Source organism: Mesocricetus auratus, unplaced genomic scaffold (assembly GCF_017639785.1).
Source record: "Mesocricetus auratus isolate SY011 unplaced genomic scaffold, BCM_Maur_2.0 Super-Scaffold_100015, whole genome shotgun sequence".
Taxonomy (NCBI): domain Eukaryota; kingdom Metazoa; phylum Chordata; class Mammalia; order Rodentia; family Cricetidae; genus Mesocricetus; species Mesocricetus auratus.
The window spans coordinates 64,910,176-64,929,891 of record NW_024429198.1 but is presented as its reverse complement, the minus strand read 5'-3'; the positions used below and the strand labels follow the sequence as shown (position 1 = coordinate 64,929,891).

General features: G+C 49.7%; 3 protein-coding genes and 1 non-coding gene across 5 annotated transcripts; 2 read left to right on the top strand and 2 right to left on the bottom strand.

The window, feature by feature from the left end:
* Window positions 1–691: 691 nt before the first annotated feature.
* Window positions 692–977, top strand: LOC101825044 (mitochondrial import receptor subunit TOM6 homolog). The gene has a single exon (XM_040757721.1). The coding sequence runs from the start codon at window positions 692–694 to the stop codon at window positions 914–916; it is 225 nt and encodes a 74-aa protein (XP_040613655.1). The 3' UTR covers window positions 917–977.
* Window positions 978–7,101: 6,124 nt separating this feature from the next.
* Sting1 (stimulator of interferon response cGAMP interactor 1) lies at window positions 7,102–13,036 on the top strand. 2 transcript variants are annotated; one of them, XM_021234368.2, is made up of 9 exons: window positions 7,102–7,305; window positions 7,717–7,865; window positions 8,101–8,196; window positions 8,889–9,115; window positions 9,223–9,406; window positions 9,690–9,798; window positions 10,490–10,728; window positions 11,551–11,737; window positions 12,122–13,036. In XM_021234368.2, exons 2-9 carry the CDS (start codon window positions 7,731–7,733, stop codon window positions 12,313–12,315), a joined length of 1,371 nt encoding a protein of 456 aa, XP_021090027.1. In that variant the 5' UTR covers window positions 7,102–7,305; window positions 7,717–7,730; the 3' UTR covers window positions 12,316–13,036. The 2 variants fall into 2 exon arrangements, with proteins under 2 accessions (XP_021090027.1, XP_005065328.2); XM_005065271.4 differs by lacking the exon at window positions 7,102–7,305 and having other exon boundaries at window positions 7,628–7,865.
* A 1,817-nt stretch (window positions 13,037–14,853) lies between these two features.
* Window positions 14,854–17,890, bottom strand: Smim33 (small integral membrane protein 33). Its single transcript, XM_040758102.1, has 2 exons — window positions 17,554–17,890; window positions 14,854–16,113 (listed from the first exon to the last, which is right to left on the bottom strand). Exons 1-2 carry the CDS (start codon window positions 17,560–17,562, stop codon window positions 15,724–15,726), a joined length of 399 nt encoding a protein of 132 aa, XP_040614036.1. The 5' UTR covers window positions 17,563–17,890; the 3' UTR covers window positions 14,854–15,723.
* Window positions 17,891–19,650: 1,760 nt separating this feature from the next.
* On the bottom strand, window positions 19,651–19,712 carry LOC121144435. The gene has a single exon (XR_005881787.1). It is a non-coding gene; the product is annotated as a U7 small nuclear RNA (small nuclear RNA).
* Window positions 19,713–19,716: the final 4 nt, after the last annotated feature.

The following is a 19,716-nucleotide window of genomic DNA, read 5'->3' as shown; positions in this document are numbered from 1 at the left end:
CTTTCAGGAATCAGTTCTCTCCTTCCAATATGTAGGATCTGAGAATCAAACTCAGGACTCTGATTGTCAGGCTTAGTAGTAAGCTCCTTTATATACGGAGACATCTTTTTTTATTATTTTTATTTTCGAGACAGGGTTTCTCTGTATTTTTTTGGAGGCTGTCCTGGAACTCGCTCTGTAGACCAGGCTGGCCTCCAACTCACAGAGATCCGCCTGCCTCTGCCTCCCGAGTGCTGGGGTTAAAGGTGTGCGCCACCAACGCCCGGCATAATGAGACATCTTTATACCCTCTCCTACACTAAGACAGGTGCTCAGGAAGTCCAGCTTCTTCTGGAATTTACAAGCAACCAAGGATGGGGCTGGAGAAATGGCTCGATGGTTAAGAACCTTGGCTGCTCTTCCAGAGGAACGGGGTTCAATGGTTCAATTCCCAGCACCCACCTGGCAGTTTACAACAGTCTGTAATTTGATTTCCAGGGCATCTGACACCCTCACACCAATGCCCATAAATAAGTTAAATAAATAAAATAAGTTAAAAAAACAAGTAGCCAAAGATGACCTTGAATTCTGATCCCAGCTTGTGATGTATACATACATGTATTAAATACATTAATGTACATATGGGGTTGAAACTGTTTAGGGACTCTATGCGCCGTACGCAGCCAGTGCGGAGGAGGTGCTCGGTACTGCTATGACTTCTAGCAGGGTGACGGTGAGCGCTCCCCGCTCGGCCAGCGAGGCCCCCGAGGTTCCAGACAACGTGGGTGACTGGCTCCACGGTGTGTACCGCTTCGCCACGGATAGGAACGACTTCCGGAGGAACTTGGTCCTCAATTTGGGACTGTTTGCTGCGGGAGTTTGGCTGGCCAGGAACTTGAGTGACATTGATTTGATGGCACCTCAGCCAGGGGTGTAGCCAAATAATGGAAATCCTGTGTACTCAAACTTCCCAAAGACAGCTTACTGTCTGTGACCACAAGATACTGCCCCGTGGCAGCTGAAGTGGATTTCCTCTCCTGGCCTGAACCTCCACCCCTGGCCAGTCCCTAGCCCTGGCTTAAATGTTACCTCTGCACAGTTCTGTGTGCAGTTCCCAAGTTTCTGCAAAGGGTGATCTTTGCCCAGGTCCTGAAGTCTAGTAATGGTTTTTGGAACATATTTCAAATAAAACCTGCACACACACACACACACACACACACACACACACACACACACACACACACAAACCAGACAAAAAGAATTCCACACAACTGGAAAGGAGACCAAGAGGGGGTAGAGTTGCTGAGGATGCAGAAAGAAGGGCAAAGACCCAGTCATGGGAAATGAAAGCAGAAAGGAGACGGAGGGCGTTTACAGGAAAGAGTAGGAGGAGGCGGGGGGGGGGGAGATGAAAATACAGAAAATCTGCTAAAACACACACTAGGTCTGACAACGCTGTGATGAAACCCGGTGTGGGTTATATCACCCAGACTCGGGGTTTAAGCCAGCAGAGAAGAGTCTTTATTAGCTGACTGGCGACTGTGCTGGGTGTTAAGGATCCCAGTGCAGCCCCCGAGCTTTTCCAGGGTGACCTTTTAAGCACACACACACACACACACACACACACACACACACACACACACACACACACACATTCTAAGTTGACACACTTCAGTTAAACAGGCACTGTGGGCCAGAAGTAGAACTACCAAAGCCAAAGAGCAAGGTTAGTACATTGAGAGACTTTTCTAGAACCAAGGACTTTGATGAGTGAGGTATTTTTTTCATTTTGACTGGTGGAACTATGCGCTGAGGTTTTTACAGCCCCAATGGTATTTCCATCATGGAGTCAGTTGTGCTAAAGTCTGGGATCCTGTTACAAAATCCAGCCATTGGGATATATATAATTTATTTATTTAATGATAACTCAAAAAAATTAAAACTAAAAACAAGCAAACACCACATGGTCTGAAAAGAGCATCTAGAAAGGGCAGAAGTTAGAGGTTAGAGGATAACTTAGAGATTAGCAGGAGCTGAAGGAAGAGAGGAATAGAAAATTGTGATTCATCGGGTATCGTGTTTCCGTCTGGGGTGATGAAAAAGAATTACAGTGGTGATGACTCACTTATACCACAAATGTAATTTTTTTTTCCAAGACAGTATTTCTCTGTCATGGAACTCACTTTGCAGATCAGGCTGTCCTGGAACTCACAGAGATCCACCTGCCTCTGCCTCCCCAGTGCTGGGATTAAAGGCGCCACCACCCAGCTCCATAAATGTATTTTATGCTACTATTACTTCTTGGCATATTGGGTAAGATCAAGTATAACTTACTCTATTTATGCTTTGTAGACAAGTCTCACTGTATTGCATCCTCGGCCTCATAAATGTTGGAATTATGAGATAACATAATCACACTTGGTGCAGGTCACACAGTTAAGAGACGTGGAACTCAGACTTGTTCACAGGTCCAATAGGGTTCCCAATAATAAAACTTCTCCAATGTCGATATCCTACTAGGATTAAGTGATGCTGACATTGTGTTGGCCAGAGGCCACTGGACACATTCACACATTGTTAGGACGAAGCTTCCCCTGAATGGGTAAATGAGGTTATTTTTCTTCCAAGAATATCAACGAGTGTCAGAGAAGACATAAGAACTGGCCTGGAGATAGGAATAAGAACCCGGGGACTGGAGAAATGAGACTCAGTGGTTAGGAGCACTGACTTCTCTTCCAGAGGACCCAGGTTCCGTTCCCAGTGCCCACATGGCAGCTCACAGCTGTCTAAAACTCCAGTTCCGCCGGGCGTTGGTGGCGCACGCCTTTAATCCAGCGCTCGGGAGGCAGAGGCAGGCGGATCTCTGTGAGTTCGAGGCCAGCCTGGTCTACAGAGCGAGTTTCAGGACAGCCTCCAAAGCCACAGAGAAACCCTGTCTCGAAAAACCGAAAAAAAAAACAAAAAAAACAAAACTCCAGTTCCGGGTGGTCTGACACCTTACACAGATATACATGCCGGCAAAACATCGAAGTAAATAAAATACGAATTATTTTTAAAAAGAAAGAAAGAAGAGCCTGTCCAGACTAGCATTTCAGGGTGTGTGGACAGAAGAGGCAACTACAAAAACTGCCTATACGCCAGACAGCAATGTGAAGAAGCTAACTTTGCTCCGTGGCCTTCTCCTTGTTGATGGGATAGTCAGTCACGGACAACTACAGACTCCTAGCCTGTCTGCAAAGTTGAGGACAGTCACATGCAAGCCTCGTCACACGATATCTCCCAGGCCTGGCCTCAGGGTCCTCGTCAAGTCTCCAGACTTCTTACAGACCAGACCAGGTTAGGGATTTGATTGTATTCCCAAGGAGATGAGCTCCAGTATGTATGTCTGTGTCTGTTTTAGGCTGCTAAGGGCGCAATACAAACTGGGCAAGTTACAAAGAAAACAGGTTTATTTTCAATTTGTAGTTCTGGTCCAAGGCCAAAGGACCTCACTCAATATTAACTTTCTTGCTGGCAGAATACCAAGGCATGAAGACTGGAGTGTTTATTTATTTATTTATTTATTTATTTGGTTTTTCAAGACAGGGTTTCTCTGTATTGTTTTGGAGACTGTCCTGGAACTCACTCGGTAGACCAGGCTGGCCTCGAACTCACAGAGATCCGCCTGCCTCTGCCTCCCAAGTGCTGGGATTAAAGGCGTGCGCCACCAACGCCTGGCCCGAGTGTTTATTTATTTATTTTGGATTTATGAGAAAGGTTATTATTCAGTCCAGGCTGTTCTAAAACTCAGTGGATAGCTAAGGATGACCTTGAACTTCCCGCTTCCACAGGACGCTTGGCTGAGACAAGAGACAACGTGTGCATTCCCACTGGTCTTTTCTTCTTATAAATCCTCGAGTATTAGGTAATAGATGCCCCACCCTCATGACCTCCTCTAAACCCTAATCGAAATGCCTCATCTTTACACATCCTGGTTCGACTAAGTCACCACCCACTTCGTACCTTACAATGGGGATGAAATTCCAACCCTGGAAAGGAAACCCTGTTAAAATAATACAGGTTGCTGGAGGTGGGGGAGGTGGAGGTTGGGGGAGTAGGAGATATGGGGGCTGGAGGTGGTGGGGGTGGTGGCGGCATATGCTCTTTTTTTTTTAAAGATTTTATTTATTTATTAATAATATGTATACAATGTTCTGCCTGCACGCCAGAAGAGGGTACCAGATCTCATTACAGATGGTTGTGAGCCACCATATGGTTGCTGGGAATTGAACTCAGGACCTCTGGAAGAGCAGCCAGTGCTCTTAACCTCTGAGCCATCTCTCCAGCCCCGGCATATGCTCTTAATCCCAGCATTCCAGAGTCAGAGGCGGGTGGATCTCTGTGAGTTCGAGGCCAGCCTGGTCTACAAGAGCTAGTTCCCCCAGGACAGGCTCCAAAGCCAAAGAGAAACCCTGTCTCAAAAAAAAAAAAAAAAAAAAAGGGAAGAAAGAAAGAAAGAAATAGACTAAAATCACTATCTTCTGGGAAGCGTTTCCTGAGAGCACAGAGAAGCAGTGCCCGGCAAATAAAATTGACTATTTTAAAGGAATTGAAATTTTAATATGCTTGTATTTGTTAAGGCTGTGGAACTTTTTGGGTGATGGTGGTGCACGCCTGTAATCCCAGCACTCAGGAGGCAGAGGCAGGCGGATCTCTGAGTTCAAGGCCAGCCAGGTCTGCAGAGTGAGTTCCAGGACAGCCAGAACTGTTACAGAGGAAACCCTGTCTTGAAAAAAAAAAATCAATCAAACAAACAAAATACGAAAACCAAACCAAACCAACCAAACAAAAAGTCTTCCTGAGAAGAGGCAGGCAGGTCTCTCTCTTTCTCTCTCCCCTCTCTCCCTTCCCTTCTTCCACTCCCTTCCCTTCCCCAAAAAAACTTCCCACATAAAAAAAAAAAAAGAGTGTGGGACATTTAAAATTATCTAAGATCATGGGGATGAGTAAGAAAGGAAGGATTGCGGTTTAATAGTAATGTGTTTGTGTGTCGAGTTGACAAGGCAGTTTTGTGAATTAGCTTGAGTCCACAGAGAAAGGAGACTCAGCTGGGGAAATGCCTCCTTCCTGAGACCCAGCTGTAAGGCATTTTCTGATTTAGTGATCAGTGGGGGAGAGCCCCGCCCGTGGTGGGCGGTGCCCTCCTAGGGCTGCTGGTCCCGGGTTCTAAGAAGGTAGGTTGAATAAGCCGTGGGGAGGCAAGCCAGTAAGCAGCTCCCCTCCATGGCCTCTGCTTCAGCTCCTGCCTCCAGGATCCTGCCCTGTTTGAGTTCCTGTCCTGACTTCCTTCAAGTGATGAACAGCAATGCTGAAGTTTAAGCCTAATAAACCCTTTCCTCCCCGTTTTCTTTTCGGTCATGGTGTTCCATCACAGCAATAGAGATCCTAACTGAGACCCTTGGTCTCCATCATTCCTTGCTCCTGACTTCCAAGCATATCTGTTCCTAAAGAACCTAACTCAGTACCTTCTGTGGCATGCATGCACTCCATTGCCCAGAATAGTGGACGAGTAAAGGGGATGGAGCAAGCAGAAAACAGTGCCCAAACAGGCGTTGGTGGCGCACGCCTTTAATCCCAGCACTCGGGAGGCAGAGGCAGGTGGATCTCTGTGAGTTCGAGGCCAGCCTGGTCTCCAGAGAGAGTTCCAGGACAGCCAGGGCTGTTACACAGAGAAACCCTGCTTTTTTTTTTTACATATATATCTTTTATTTAATTTTTTAAGGATTTATTTATTTATTATGAAAGCAACATCCTGCCTCCATGTATGTCTGCAGGCCAGAAGAGGGCACCAGATCTCATTACGGATGGTTGTGAGCCAAAATGTGGTTGCTGGGAATTGAACTCAGGACCTCTGGAAGAGCAGTCGGTGCTCTTAACCTCTGAGCCATCTCTCCTTTATGTCATTTATTGATGTCTGTGTATTTCATAACTATAAAACACTAATGGTAATAATAAACGACATAGGTAGCTGTCTTTCTAGGGAGTGGGATGACACGGAAGAAGGCTGATCAATTATATAAACAGTTCCTACAATCAAAATATACAACACAGCATGAAAAGTAACAATTGAAACAGGAGAGACTGGGAGAAACACTTTTTTGCAAAATTAAAAGAGAAGGAAGGAAGGAATCAGTGCCCACATGGAGGCAATGTCAAGAAGGTTTCTTCTAACCAAATAACAAGAATATCTGTTTATTTATTTACTTATTTAGTGTGTATCGTATTTTGCCTGCATGTACCACTTTCATAACTGGTACCAGAAGAGGCATCAAATCCCCTGAAAATGAAGTTAGACATGGCTGTGAACCATCATATAGGTATAGGGAATCTATATTCGGGTCCTCTGGAAGAACAGCAGGGACTCTTTTTGTTTTGTTCTGTGAGACAGGGTTTCTCTGTGTAACAGCCTTGGCTGTCCTGGAACTCACTCTGCAGACCAGGCTGGCCTTGAACTCACAGATCTACCTGCCTCTGCCTCCCAAGCGCTGGGACTAAAGGCGTGTGCCACCGCCACCAGCAGTGGCAGAAGCAGCAACTGCAGTCAGGACTCTCAGTCTCTGAGCCACCTCTCCAGCCTCTCCTGGATAGATGCTTCCTTGTTGCTCCCTGTGTAGACCAGGCTTTCCAGAAACCCAGCGCAGCATTCCTACCTCAGTCTCCCTGGTGCTGGGATTACAGACATACACCAACACACCCACCCTTCTGTGCTACTGTACATAGTACACATCATGCCGTATACATCATACACATACTTTCTGTTCCATGTAGGGAATGAAAACCATAAAATCACCTAGCTTCCTACTGCAAGGAGTCATAATTCTCCTGTTGGTCACCTACCCCTTTAGCCCTTTATGCGAGTCAACTGTAGGGAAGGGAAATTGTAGGGGATTCCCTGCAGTTCAAGGAACTTGTTTTAAAAAATTCAAGGACTTTCCAGGAAGCCAAAGTGTTATTGGGAGGCAAGGGGCATCTTTGAAATGTCTGTCTTTTCCTGTGTCTGCTGGTGATGTGGGGAGGGGTTCAGGAGAGGACTTTCTTGCCTATGGGAGAATAAACAACTTCAGCCCAGGGCTGCGGCAGCTGGGTTCTCCCTGTGCCAGGGGAACTACATGAGCCATGGTCCTGGCATTTTCCATCTGCTTCTAAAACAAGGCACAGAGCCAACGGCTTCCGAGCAACTCAGGGGCTTCAAAGCCTCGCTCACGTGGGTAAAGTTATTGTACCTCTCTGAGCTCGGATCACCCTCACGTAAAAAGAAAGACAAAATGCTGGCCTGATGGTTACCAGGTAAGAGGTGCTTACTGCTAAGCTTAAGAATGTGTTGGATCCCTGGGACCCACATGGTTAAAGGAGAGAATAAATAATAGTTTATTTTAGTTCCCCCAACAACAAATAAAAGGCTGTAATTGTAAAAACAAACAAAAAACCAGGAGAGAATTAGAGCCAGCAGCTGGGAAGTCTGGAGGGGGGGGTGGATGAGCGAAACAGGATTCAGGACTCAGAGTGCCAGTACCCGCGCACTCTGCCTGAACTTTCTAAGTTTTAGGCGTGGTCCTTTCCCAGAACCCAGCACCCCTCCTCTTCTAGGCTTCTTCCACCAAACTCTGCTCAGAGCGGGTTGGTTTCAGGAAGTAACATGTGCCGTTGACCCTCCCTCTCAACCTCTCCTGCCCCAACCCTCCCCTCCCGGTATCCCAGGCATTAGCAGATTTATGAACATCTGGGAATCCCGAGGTGCCCTGTCACATCACATTTGGCCCTTGTGTGGGATCCTGCAGGGTGTCCACTGGAGTGTGTTACACCCTGGGAGATTGGGAGGAACCCAGAGTGCAGGGCTGTGGCTGCTGGTAAGTGACTCTGAACACCCTAGGTTTTGGGGGTTTGCAAAGGGCAATGGAGGGGATGTCTCCAGCCTGATTCCCTCTCCTCTACTCAGACCCGGTTTATCAAGGCTGCCGGGGGGTGGTGTGGGGGTGCTTTGGCAGGAAACACACTTCTCCCTAGAGAACCCAAAACTGTGAGGGGGCCGGTGTTGCGGTTTTACTGAGGAAGCTGCAGTTGTTTTTAACATTTCATTTCTAGTCTACCCTTCCTTCAAGAGGCTGCTTGTCAGTAGCTACTGTACGGCTCCTCCCTGTCTCTCCTGCTCCAGGAACACCTCAGTCTAGGAGGCTGAAGGTAGGATTAGAAATGGGGCTGTACTGTCCTGGTACTCCATGGCTGAAACAATCCCGGGTGGGCAGGTTGACACAGGACACTTTTTTTTTTTAAGGGCAGGGTTTCTCTGTGTAGCTTTGGAGGTTGTCCTGGAACTCCCTTTGTAGACCAGGCTGGCCTCCAATTCACAGAGATCCCTCTGCTTCTGCCTCCCAAGTGCTGGGATTAAAGGTGTGTGCCACCACCCAGGGCAACACAGAACACTTTGAGACTAGGTCTTGGGTTGTCACTTTCTTTTTTCTCTCTTTCTTTTCTTTTTTTGAAAGAGTGCCTTCTTTTTTTTACTCTTTTTTTAAAGATTTATTTATTTATTACAGATACAGTTTGTCTACATGCCAGAAGAGGGCATGCACCAGATTGAATTGTAGACGGTTGTGAGCCACCATGTGGTTGCTGGGAATTGAACTCAGGACCTCTGGAAGAGCAGTCAGTGCTCTTAACCTCTGAGCCATCTCTCCAGCCCCACTTTCTTCTTTCTTATCACACCAGTGGGATCAATGAGGCCTGCATGGGTTCTGTTTATAATATACCTCTGTAGGAATAGCTGGGCAACAAGGGATGGGAGACCTAGGGAGGTGGCTAGTCAAGATCTCAGTCGGCCAAGGGCAAGAGAGGATCAGAAACACAGCTGTGGTCTTTTTTAATGCCCACAGATGCCATATTCCAGCCTGCATCCATCCATCCCACGTCCCAGAGGTAATCGGTCCAAACATGCAGCCTTGGTCTTGCTGGTGGCCAGCCTAATGATCCTTTGGTGGTCAGGGGATCCACCAAACCACACACTCCAGTACCTGGTACTCCACCTAGCCTCCCTGCAACTTGGATTGCTGCTGAAAGAGCTCTGCTGTCTGGCTGAAGAGCTGTGCCATGTCCACTCCAGGTGACCCTATGTAGTGCCCATGGTGACTGGGTACCAAACCCTTGACTCCTAACCTTGGCCTTCTGTGAACCTCATTGGCTGAGTTAGGCTGGGCCTGTCTCCTGCAGGTATCAGAGCAACTACTGGAAGGCTGCCTATGCTTGCCTGGGCTGCCCTATCCGCCGTGTGGCGCTGCTGCTGCTGTCCTGTTATTTCTATGGCTTCCTCCCAAGCAACACTGGTCTGCCTCTCATTTGGATGCTTGGCCTCCTGGGCCTCTCACAGTCTGTCGGCATCCTTCTGGGCCTCCAGGTAGGACATGTGGGGAGAGGTGGGTGGTTGGGTCAGTGGGGAGGGTGGTTGGGTTGGTGGGACCCTGACTAGTATTGACCTGAGTTCAGTGCTGGCACTGAGGCTGGCTTAAAGGTTCGGGAGCTGGGTGTAGAGCTTGCGAGGCTTGGGATGGACGGTGGGTTGAGCCGCAGCAGGGACAGCAAGGGGGCAGCAGATTGGAAAAGCTTCCTGCAGGAGAAGGAAGGGCTCTGGCTGTCCTGTGCCTCTTGGAAGTCTCTCAGGCCCTTCCTGATGTCTACAGAGCCTGGCCCCGGCGGAAATCTCTGCTGTCTGTGAAAAAAAGAACTTCAATGTTGCACATGGGTTGGCCTGGTCATACTACATTGGGTACCTGCGGCTGATCTTGCCAGGTAGGCTACTTTTTCCCTCTCCAGCTTTAGATGAGACCTGTGGCTTGGTTGTTGTTGGTTGTTTTGTTGTTTTTGTTTTCGAGGCAGGGTTTCTCTGTATTGTTTTGGAAGCTGTCCTGGAATTCGCTCTTGTAGACCAGGCTGGCCTCGAACTCACAGAGATCCACCTGCCTCTGCCTCCCGAGTGCTGGAATTAAAGGTGTTCACCACCAACACCCAGCTAACAGCAAGTACTCTTAACTGCTGAGCCAACTCTTCAGTCCCCACGAATGATTTAGAAAAATATTTGTATCATGCTGGATCCCCTAATGTTCCTTTTCTCTTTGAACTCATATGCTATATGGGACCATCATCATTCCTGTTTCATTTTAATCACATTGTCTTAGAGTTATATATTTAATTTTATTTTTCTTTTATCAAATTATATTTTTATGAATATGGATGTTTTTAATGCGTGTTTGTCTGTGTACAATGTATGTGCCTAATGCCCATGGATGGCCTAGAGGGTATCAGATTCCTTGTAACTGGAACTATAGATGAGTGGCCACCATATGGGTGTTGAAAATCAAACCCAGGCCCTCTGGAAGAGCAGTCAAGTGCTCCTAACCACTGTCTGGGTCTAACCTGTGTCTCAGTTCCAGATTGGGTGGGAGACAAAGCTAAGGAGATGGTTTCTTGGACTTCCCCGCAGGGCTCCAGGCCCGGATCCGAATGTTCAATCAGCTACACAACAACATGTTACGGGGAGCAGGGAGCCGACGGCTGTATATTCTCTTCCCGTTGGACTGTGGGGTGCCTGATGACCTGAGTGTGGCTGACCCCAACATTCGCTTCCGAGACATGCTGCCCCAGCAAAACATGAACCGTGCTGGCATCAAGAATCGGGTTTATTCCAACAGTGTCTATGAACTTCTGGAGAAGGGGCAACCGGTAAGTGTACAGAACTGAGACTTTGGGGAAAAGGCCATTCTCCCTAGAAGCCTGGGTCCCTGCCACACGCTGGTGATAAGAACTCATAACTCTTTGCTGAGCCTGGTTGCACAGCTGGTCCCAGGGCAAGGCAAGATTCAGTTATGAACATATATAAAGGAGTAACACTCGGGCTGGAGAGACGGCTCAGAGGTTAAGGGTGCTGGCTGCTCTTCCAGAGGTCCTGAGTTCAATTCCAGCAACCACACACAACCACACGGTGGCTCACAGCCATCCATAATGAGATTTGGTGCCCTCTTCTGGCATTCAGGAATGCATGCATACAGAATTCTGTATACATAATAAATAAATAAATCGTTAAAAAAAAAGAGCAATACTCATGGAGTATTTATTGTATATCAGAAACTACTCTGTGTGCACCGTATGGCCACCTCATTAAACCTTACTACCAACCTGTGGGGCGGGGGACTGTTGTGATCCCTCCTATAATGGAGGAAAGTAAGGCTCAGGGACGCACAAAAAAATGCAGCTGTGAGAGCATTTGAAGGGTTGGGAAAGGCCGGAGCAAAGCAAAACCCCAGAGCATTCCCCCCAGATTCCGTTTCCAGCCAGAATGCCACGCTCTAGGATCCATGGGGAAGAAGGGTCTGTGAAGAGTGTTTAGGGCAGCCCAGGCCTTAGCTAAGTAGGGGGCATCAGAGGCCCTAGTTGGGTAGCTATGTCCCAGGACTCTCGTTCTGCCCATGGATGGCATCAGGTCCACAATTCATCTCTCAGGGGCCTGGCTCTAGTCTAGTCTAACCTTGTCCTCACCTCCTCCAGGCAGGCGCCTGTATCCTGGAGTATGCCACCCCCCTGCAGACCCTGTTCGCCATGTCACAGGATGGGAAAGCTGGCTTCAGCCGGGAGGACCGGCTTGAGCAAGCCAAACTCTTCTGCCGGATACTTGAAGACATCCTGGCCGATGTCCCCGAGTCTAGAAACAACTGCCGCCTCATTGTCTACCAAGGTGAGAGACTGGTAGGGCTGGAGGGCAGGCATTCCAGGGTCTCACAGAAGGACAGAGACAAGGAAGCAGAGTTTCCCCCGGGCTTTCCCAAGTGGTGAGATGGGACATGCTGTGCTTACCCTCCGGTAGATGTCTTCTTGCCACCTGATTGTGGCCAGCCTTGATTCTGTCACTCCTTGGCTGTGTGGCCTCTAAGCGGGTCTTTGCCCTCTCTGAACATCATCTCTAAAAGCAGGAGGGTGAGCTTCCGTGACCTTGACGACTACCCCGGAGGCTGTGGGGCAGACGGGTAGAGGGGCTCGCACAGCGCTTCCTAAGGGTCCATGCGTTCTTGTCGGGAGTGTGTGGTCCTCACCTAACCCCGACTCCGTACCCCTGTCCCAGAACCAGAAGAGGGAAACAGCTTCTCGCTGTCTCAGGAGGTTCTCCGGCACATCCGTCAGGAAGAACGGGAGGAAGTCACCATGAGCGGCCCCCAGACCTCAGTGGCGTCCCACTCCTCTGTGCTGTCCCAGGAACCCAGACTCCTCATCAGTGATATGGAGCAGCCCCTCCCACTGCGTACTGACCTCATCTGAGGCACGGGACAGCCTTGCCTGAGCCTCTGGGGCGATCCTTTAGCTTCCTGACTGGGGCTTGCCTCGAGGGCTGGAGGCCACACAGAGGTTTCATATTTCCCGATGAGTCCCAGGCTCCTGGGCAAGCCGTTTCACCCCCTCTGAGCCTCAGCCTACTCCCCTGTGGAATGTGATCATAATGATTGCCCTGCCCACCTCGTAGGGTTTTTCTTTGTGAGAAAGAAAAAAACCATGTAGAAGTTTGGTGTCAGTTGCCAGGTTAAGACCTCAGAGAGAGGCCAAGTATTTCCCGTGGATGCTCCAGCATCCTCTGCTATGAGTTGACCTGCCTGGATGGTCCCAGCAGACCAGCTTCTGGTCATGTGTGCTCAATGGGAGCTTCAGTAGATCCGGGGAGGGCAAGTGAGGGGCATTTGTTCTGTTACCTGCACGCAGTCACCGAGTCATCTTTTCAGTAGGCATGTCCATCCTCATGTTTTCGGAAGGACTTCTTCCCCCTGACCCTAGCACTGGAGTACTTACTCTCTGTGGTCCTCTTATATCTTGTCCCTTGAATGTGGTTCTTTTTTGAGACAGGGTTTCTCTGTGTAGCTCTGTAGACCAGGCCGGCCTGGAACTCACAGAGATCAGCTTGCTCTGCCTGCCGAGTGTCGGGACTAAAGGGTGTGTGCCACCACTGCCCGGCTGCATGTGGTCCTATTTAAAGGCATTCCTCATGTTACCTGGTTTGAGCACACTGTCTTTCTGCTGCTAGGCTGTGTTGGCTATGGGGCACTGGAGCACATCACCCCTGGCATCCACGACCGGTGGCGTCGTATGCAGCACGCACACTTGCTGTGTTCCTCCTCATCGTACTACAGGGCAGTGGGAGATGGGTACCATTTCAGGGCACACTCAGGGCACACCCCAGCTTTGCTTTCAGTGTCCTTGCCTCTAGGGGCAGGCAGAAGGATCGGAAGCCCCGGCTGAGTGGAGCCAGCACATAGATGCCACCAATGGCACATTGCTGTGTCTCAGGGAAAGGGCCAGTCAAAGAAGCAGAGGCCACCAAACAGATGCTCTCTAAGAGAGTTGTGAAGGGATCAGGGACGAAGAGTGTGTGAGGAAACAGGACATTCCCTGGGAACACAGGACGGCATGGCCATTCACCCTACCTTATGCCATTGTAATGACATTATGGCGGCACTGCCACCCCCATCTGGGAGGGCAGGTAGTCCTTCCTGCCAGCCCCACCCAGACTTTACACGTGGCCTCCCTCTGCCTTTTTTTTCTTGGCTCAGGGTGCCATTATGTATCTCTTTTTTGTTTGTTTTATGTGTGTGTGTGTTTTCTCTAGTACTGACAATCAAGTTTGTGTGTGGGCTTGTTCGCACAGGCAAGCGCTCAACCACTGAGGTATATGCCCTCAGCCTTCGTTCTACGTTTCTGAAGTGTCACTTTGGAGGACTCACACACTACACACACACACACACACACACACACACACACACACACACACACACACGTCAGAGGAAGCCAGTTGCTTAAGGATAGCAGACCCAGGGGAAATCAAGTGGTGGGCAGTCCCTTCTCTGACTGCCACAACTATCTTTGCCCCAACACTGAGGAGGCTCTATCACACCTGACACCCCTTCTCCAGCAACCAGCCCAGAATCAAGGACGTCCCCGGCTTGACTATGATTGACCCACCAGTCCCCAGGATGGTTCCTAGGCTGTGGGAGCCAGTGAAGGTCAAGTTCAAATCCTAACTTCATTGCTTGGTACCTGTGTCCATCATGGTGTCTTTTTTTTTTCTTTTCAGACAGAGGTTCTCTGTGTAGCCCTGATTGTCCTTGGCCTCAAACTCAGAGATCTGCCTGCCTCTGCCTCCCTAGTGCTGGGGTTAAAGACGTGCACCACCACTGCCTAGCTCACAGCTGCCCTTGTTTTTTTGTTTTTGTTTTTGTTTGAGACAGGGTTTCACTGTGTAACAGCCCTAGCTGGCCTAGAACTCGCTCTGTAGACCAGGCTGGCCCTGAACTCACAAGAACCTCATGCCTGGGCTTCCTGAGTGCTGGGATTGAAGCAAGCGCCTCTCCTTTCCTGGTTCCCAGCCTCTGTCATTCCGTGGGGTTTCCCAAGGGTCAAGCACCAGAGGTGTCTTCATAAATGTCTTTTGTTTCGTTAAGAAAGAGCCTCACGGGCTGGAGAGATGGCTCAGAGGTTAAGAGCACTGACTGCTCTCCCAGAGGTCATGAGTTCAATTCCCAGCAACCACATGGTGGCTCACAACCATCTATAATGAGGTCTGGAACCCTCTTCCGGCCTGCAGGCAGAACACTGTATACATAATAAATAAACAAAATATTAAAAAAGAAAGAAAAAGTAGTGTCACTACCTTGAATTCAGAGATGCATCTGCCTCTGCCTCTTGAGTACTGGGATTGAAGGCCTGAGCCACCACAACTAACCCCTCCCCTTTTGCTGAGCCCTTGAGAGTGACTCTGAACTTCTGATCCTCCTGTCCCCACCTCTAGGATTAAAAGACAGTACCGCCATGCCCAGTTTGTGTGGTTTATGTCTGTATGTGTCTGACTGCACATGAGTGAGGTGCTGAGGTACCAGAGGAAGGGGTACCTTTCCAGAGAGGCACCCTAGGCCAGCTTTGTTTTCCTGACCACGGGATGAACTGTGCTCCTTCCCGGCAGGGATGGATCCCCTCCATGCTCCCTCCTTTCCCAAACAAGTTCCATAGAGTTCCTTTGCTTTTTTCTGTTTTCCCACTCTCGCTGGAAAGTTCTGGAGCTGGAACAGATTTGTAGCAAAATTCAGGCTTGTTCCAACAGGCCCACCCTCACCCAGAAAGTAAGAGGTAATAAGAGCCCCTAAACTACCCCCATCATACCCTAGGACGTCGAGGCAGAGTTGGGGGACAAATCAAGGCCCAGTCTTGGAACTCTAAGTGGAGATTAAGGATTCCAAGGGCTCTGGGTGTCAGGACAAGGCCTAGGCTAACAGCCAAGGCTCCCCCGGAAGGCAACAGAGGTTGCCGCCTTTCCAAGTACCCAGTGTCACAGAGAAGGCATCCCACAGTCCCTTGCCTTAGCTCTCCCTGGATCAGCAATGTTTGGAGGCAGGGCCTTCTCTGATATTCCTGCTCAGGGATGGAGACCAGAGGTACAAGAAGGGAACAGGAACCCAGAGGAGGTTCCGGAGGTCCCCGAGGGGAAACGTTGCAAGGGTGTCCTTGGCACCATGTCTGTGGGCAAGGTCCTAGGTGGCTTTTATGTTTCTTGTCACCACGGGCAGCTTTCTCGTCAAACGCCTGAGGGTTGCTCTGGCTGAGTCCAGACACCCCAGGTCCCAATTCACTTTTTCGGTCCAGGTTCTTGTTTCTGAGACCAGTCGGGGCTGACTCCAAATCACCCTCCTACAGATACGTGACTTCATCAACGCTGGGCCTGTGCCCACCTCCGGCAGAGCCAGAGTGAGGGGTAGGAAGTCCCCGCTGGGTTTGTGTGTGACTCTCCGGCTGGTCCAGCAGTCGCCAGTGGATGAGGGAAACGCCGTTCTCCGGCTTTAGTGCTGGTGGCTCTGTCAGGAGAGCGGCGTGGCCCTTGTGCAATGTGGGTCCACAGTGCACAGCCAGCACGATGCAGAGCGCTAGCAGAACGAAGGCGGCGATGATGACAATGAGCAGAGGCAGCCCGTCCTCTCGGGGGCTCTCCCAGACCTCACCCAGCATCTCCGGGAGCCGCCTTTGAGGCTCCTGCTCCAGCGAACCATTCACAGACGGAGAAGGCTGAGGATAGCGGGCATCCTGGAGGAGGAGGAGAGATGACAGAGAGAAGCTGACGTGGGCGTGAGCACGCAGGAAAAGGCCGAAGGACAGGAAGGGATCCGAGAAACAGAAAACCCCAGGGATGGTGATAGACAGAGGGGAGAGGAAGAGAGGAGGGTTAAATACACCCACAAGAACAATTAACTGCCCGGGAAGTGGTGGTGCAAGCCTTTAGTCCCAGCACTCGGGAGGCAGAGGCAGGTGGGTCTCTGTGAGTTCGAGGCCAGCCTGGTCTACAGAGTGAGCTCCAAGACAGCCAGGGCTGTTACACAGGGAAACCCTTCTCGGAAACAAAACAAAACAAAACAATAAACTGAAAGACAAAGACAGTGAGAGATACAGGGGGTGGGGGTGGGGAGTAGGGAAACAAAGACAGAAACAGAAATGAAGATGGAGACAGTGACAGAAGAACAAACAGAAATCCCTGAAAGACAGGGTTTAAGTCACTCATAAAGGGCAAAGGGAGAGGCTTTCTTATCGTCCGGCGCAATAAATACAGCTTGTCCCCCAAGTCTCCTCTTCTTTCTCCCTCTTCCCAGGCCTCCAGCAAGAGTCACACGCAGATCCTGTGAGAAATCTGAGTCCTCTTTGGGCTGCTGCCCCACACCCTGGGCAGTGGGCAGCAGCTGCTTCAAGTTTGCTCTGGAAAAGGGGAGTCATTGTCTAGTCTCAGATGCTCCCCTATTCTAAGTCCCTAGGAATCACAAAGGTGGTACCCTGGCAGGGGACAGGAAGAGGGGACCTGAACCTCAGGAATTGGTGTGAGCTGGGATGTATACCCATACTTCATCCCATAACCATGCCCCATCCCCCCCCCCAGGGCTTGGGACCAAGTTCTAGAGGCCTAGATAGGGCTGGAATCTGGTATAGACTCCTGGCTATGCCCAGGATGGGTTGAGGAGATTCTGTACCAGTCTACCCTCGCCAGGATCTCTGGTTTTTGTTTTTGTTTTCTACTGTTATGTCCTCTATGCTGAGGACATAGCCCCATGTCACTAGTGTGGCCCTACCTGCTGGACGTTGAGTAGGAGTGAGGGGATCTCAGTAAAGGAAGGGAAGCCCAGAGTCAGTGAGGTGGCCTCCCTCCCTCCAACCATCATTCTACAGTACACTGGGAAAGTTGGAGGGGGTACCTCTCTAACTCTGAGCCCATTCTGTGGAAGGCATTTGGAGCCATGGGAAGCCGACCAGACAAAACCCATTTCCTTTAGTCCCTCTGCCACATTGTCCCTGGATCCCATCTCAATACCCGTGAAGGGCTGAGCTGGGGGTGCTGGGGGCCGTCACAGGCCTCCCGGCAGGAGCACAAGACACCCACTTCAGGTATACAAAGAGAGAAGGAAGCTTAGGTTGGGAAAGGCATGGGGCCCCAGAAGGAGTCAGGCCAGGCTGGCAGGAAGGGGTGAGCAGAGAGTCTACCTGGTGCATTGTCCGGGGCTGGAGTCGAGTTCTCTTGGGACTGGATACCAGCTGGGCAAAGGAAGAGAGCTCACGGCCCTACGTTCAGCCCCTACCCGGAGCTGCCACGTCCGTGGTGTGCTTGGGCACACACCCTCTGCACACACCCTCCCTGCTCTTTCCCGCGCCTGTACTCTAGGCTGCAGACACAGGGCCAGTCTTCAACTCTGGGAGTACCTTGATCTTTCTCTTAGGCACTTCCTTTGATGCCTCCTGCTGCTCAGGGGCCTAAACTGCCCTGCCCATTTCCCCTCTGACAGACTACAGACACCTGGTCGATGGTTACTCCCTCCCTAGGACCTGCCCACTCTCCTACTCTCCGTTTCCTGAAGCCAACTGAGGTCCTTTGGCTCTTTCCTTGTTATATGTAAAGTAGCTCAAGCCCTGCAGAGTTGATCACACACCCTATGTAATATACTGGACACGTGATGGCTCTAAAACGCTGCAGTCCGACAGCTCAGCCCACCCGTGTCTTTGCTTTACCAATTTGTTTTTTGTTTTTTTTAATTGTGGTCACCAAGTGTGTGTGTGTGTATGCGTGGCGTTACGGGGGCACTTGTGTCTTGCAGGTGTGTGGAGGTCAAGGGGACAACTTTGTAGAGTTGGTTTGTTTTCACCTTTATGTTGATTCTGAGGATCAAACTTTTATTTGCTAAGTCATCTATTATTGTTGATGTTGTTTTGAGACAGGATCTCTCTGTGTAGCCCCGACTGTCCTGGAACTCACTTTGTAGACCAGGCTGGCCTCAAACCCGCAGAGATCTGACTGCCTCTGCCTCCCAAGTGCTGGGATTAAAGGTGTGTGGACCACCACCCAGAAAAGCCATCTTTTTTTTTTCTTAATAGACCAGGCTGGTCTTGAACTCATAGAGCTCCAATGCCAGCTATTTTTATTTTTATTTTATTAATTTTAACATTGTGCATCAAGCAGAGTTTTATTTAGATTTATTCATTTTATTTTATGCATATAAGTATTGAAAGACCACGGCATCAAAGCGCCGGGCACTGAACCGAACCCTCTGCCCAAGAACTGGGGCCAGACCACTGGATGCAAATGCAAGAGGTGATTTATTGAGTACATAGGCGCCTGCGGATGCTACTGCAACTCGGGTGCAGAGCATACCGGGCTTGCAGGGAGCACAATATTTATAGAGTTTTAATGGTTACATAAGTATCAGCATAGCAACAGGCATTTCATTGGCTCATCTTGGGGGTAGTTCCCACGGACTAGGTTTCCTAGTATTACCTCATGAAAGACCCCAGCACGCTTCAGCAATTATTATCCGGGTCCCATGACTGCTCTGGTGACCACAGATCCTGTTTGACATCCTACCAGCTGGGCGAGGCACCTGGTCTGGGTTTTTACATTAGGCAACGGCCTGGCCTTGTTTTTCTTTTCCTAGGGGGTCCTGGTTAGGGGTCTTTCAGTATTGTACGCACATCTGGTATCTGAGGAAATCAGAAAAGGGCCTCATATCCCCCTGAAACTGGACTTACTGATGGTCGTCGGGTGCTTTGAATGGAACTCCAGTTCTCAGCAAGAGGGACAAGTGTTCTAGCCGGGCAGTGGCGGCTCAGGCCTTCAATCCCAGCTCTCGGGAGGCAGAGGCAGGCAGACCTCTGTGAGTTCGAGGCCAGCCTGGTCTACAGAGTGAGTGCCAGGACAGCCACAGCAGTAACACAGAGAAGCCCTGTCTTGCAAAACTAAAAATAAAAAAATAAAGGGCAAGGACACATGTCCTAAACCACTGCTTCATCTCTCTGTCCCCTATTTTTAACTGGCACAGTCATTGTATAAACTTATGGAATATAATGTAGCTGTTCTCCTCCCTCTCTTTGAGACAGGGTCTTACTATGTGGATCTGACCCACCTGGTACTAGTGATCTTCCTGCCTCTGCCTCCAGAGAGCTCAGATTATAAGATTAGGCCACTGTGTGCAGCCACTTTTAATAAAGTGTACAGATATATAAACATCGGCTGAGGGTAGGTGGTACATCTATCACTGAAGACTTTTTTTTTTTTTGCAAGGGTGGGGAGGTCAGGATAGTGGGGGAGGTAGGGGTCTTTCTGGTATAAACCACACACCTGTTACACAAATTCTGAAAGAGCTGTAGCTTTTCACT

Coding starts and splice junctions, on each gene's coding strand:
- LOC101825044 (XM_040757721.1), top strand. CDS start 692: ATGACTTCTAGCAGGGTGACGGTGAGCGCTCCCCGCTCGGCCAGCGAG.
- Sting1 (XM_021234368.2), top strand. CDS start 7,731: ATGAACATCTGGGAATCCCGAGGTGCCCTGTCACATCACATTTGGCCC. Junction 9,116..9,222: donor CTGTGCCATGTCCACTCCAG/GTGACCCTATGT, acceptor TGTCTCCTGCAG/GTATCAGAGCAACTACTGGA. Junction 9,407..9,689: donor GCATCCTTCTGGGCCTCCAG/GTAGGACATGTG, acceptor TGATGTCTACAG/AGCCTGGCCCCGGCGGAAAT.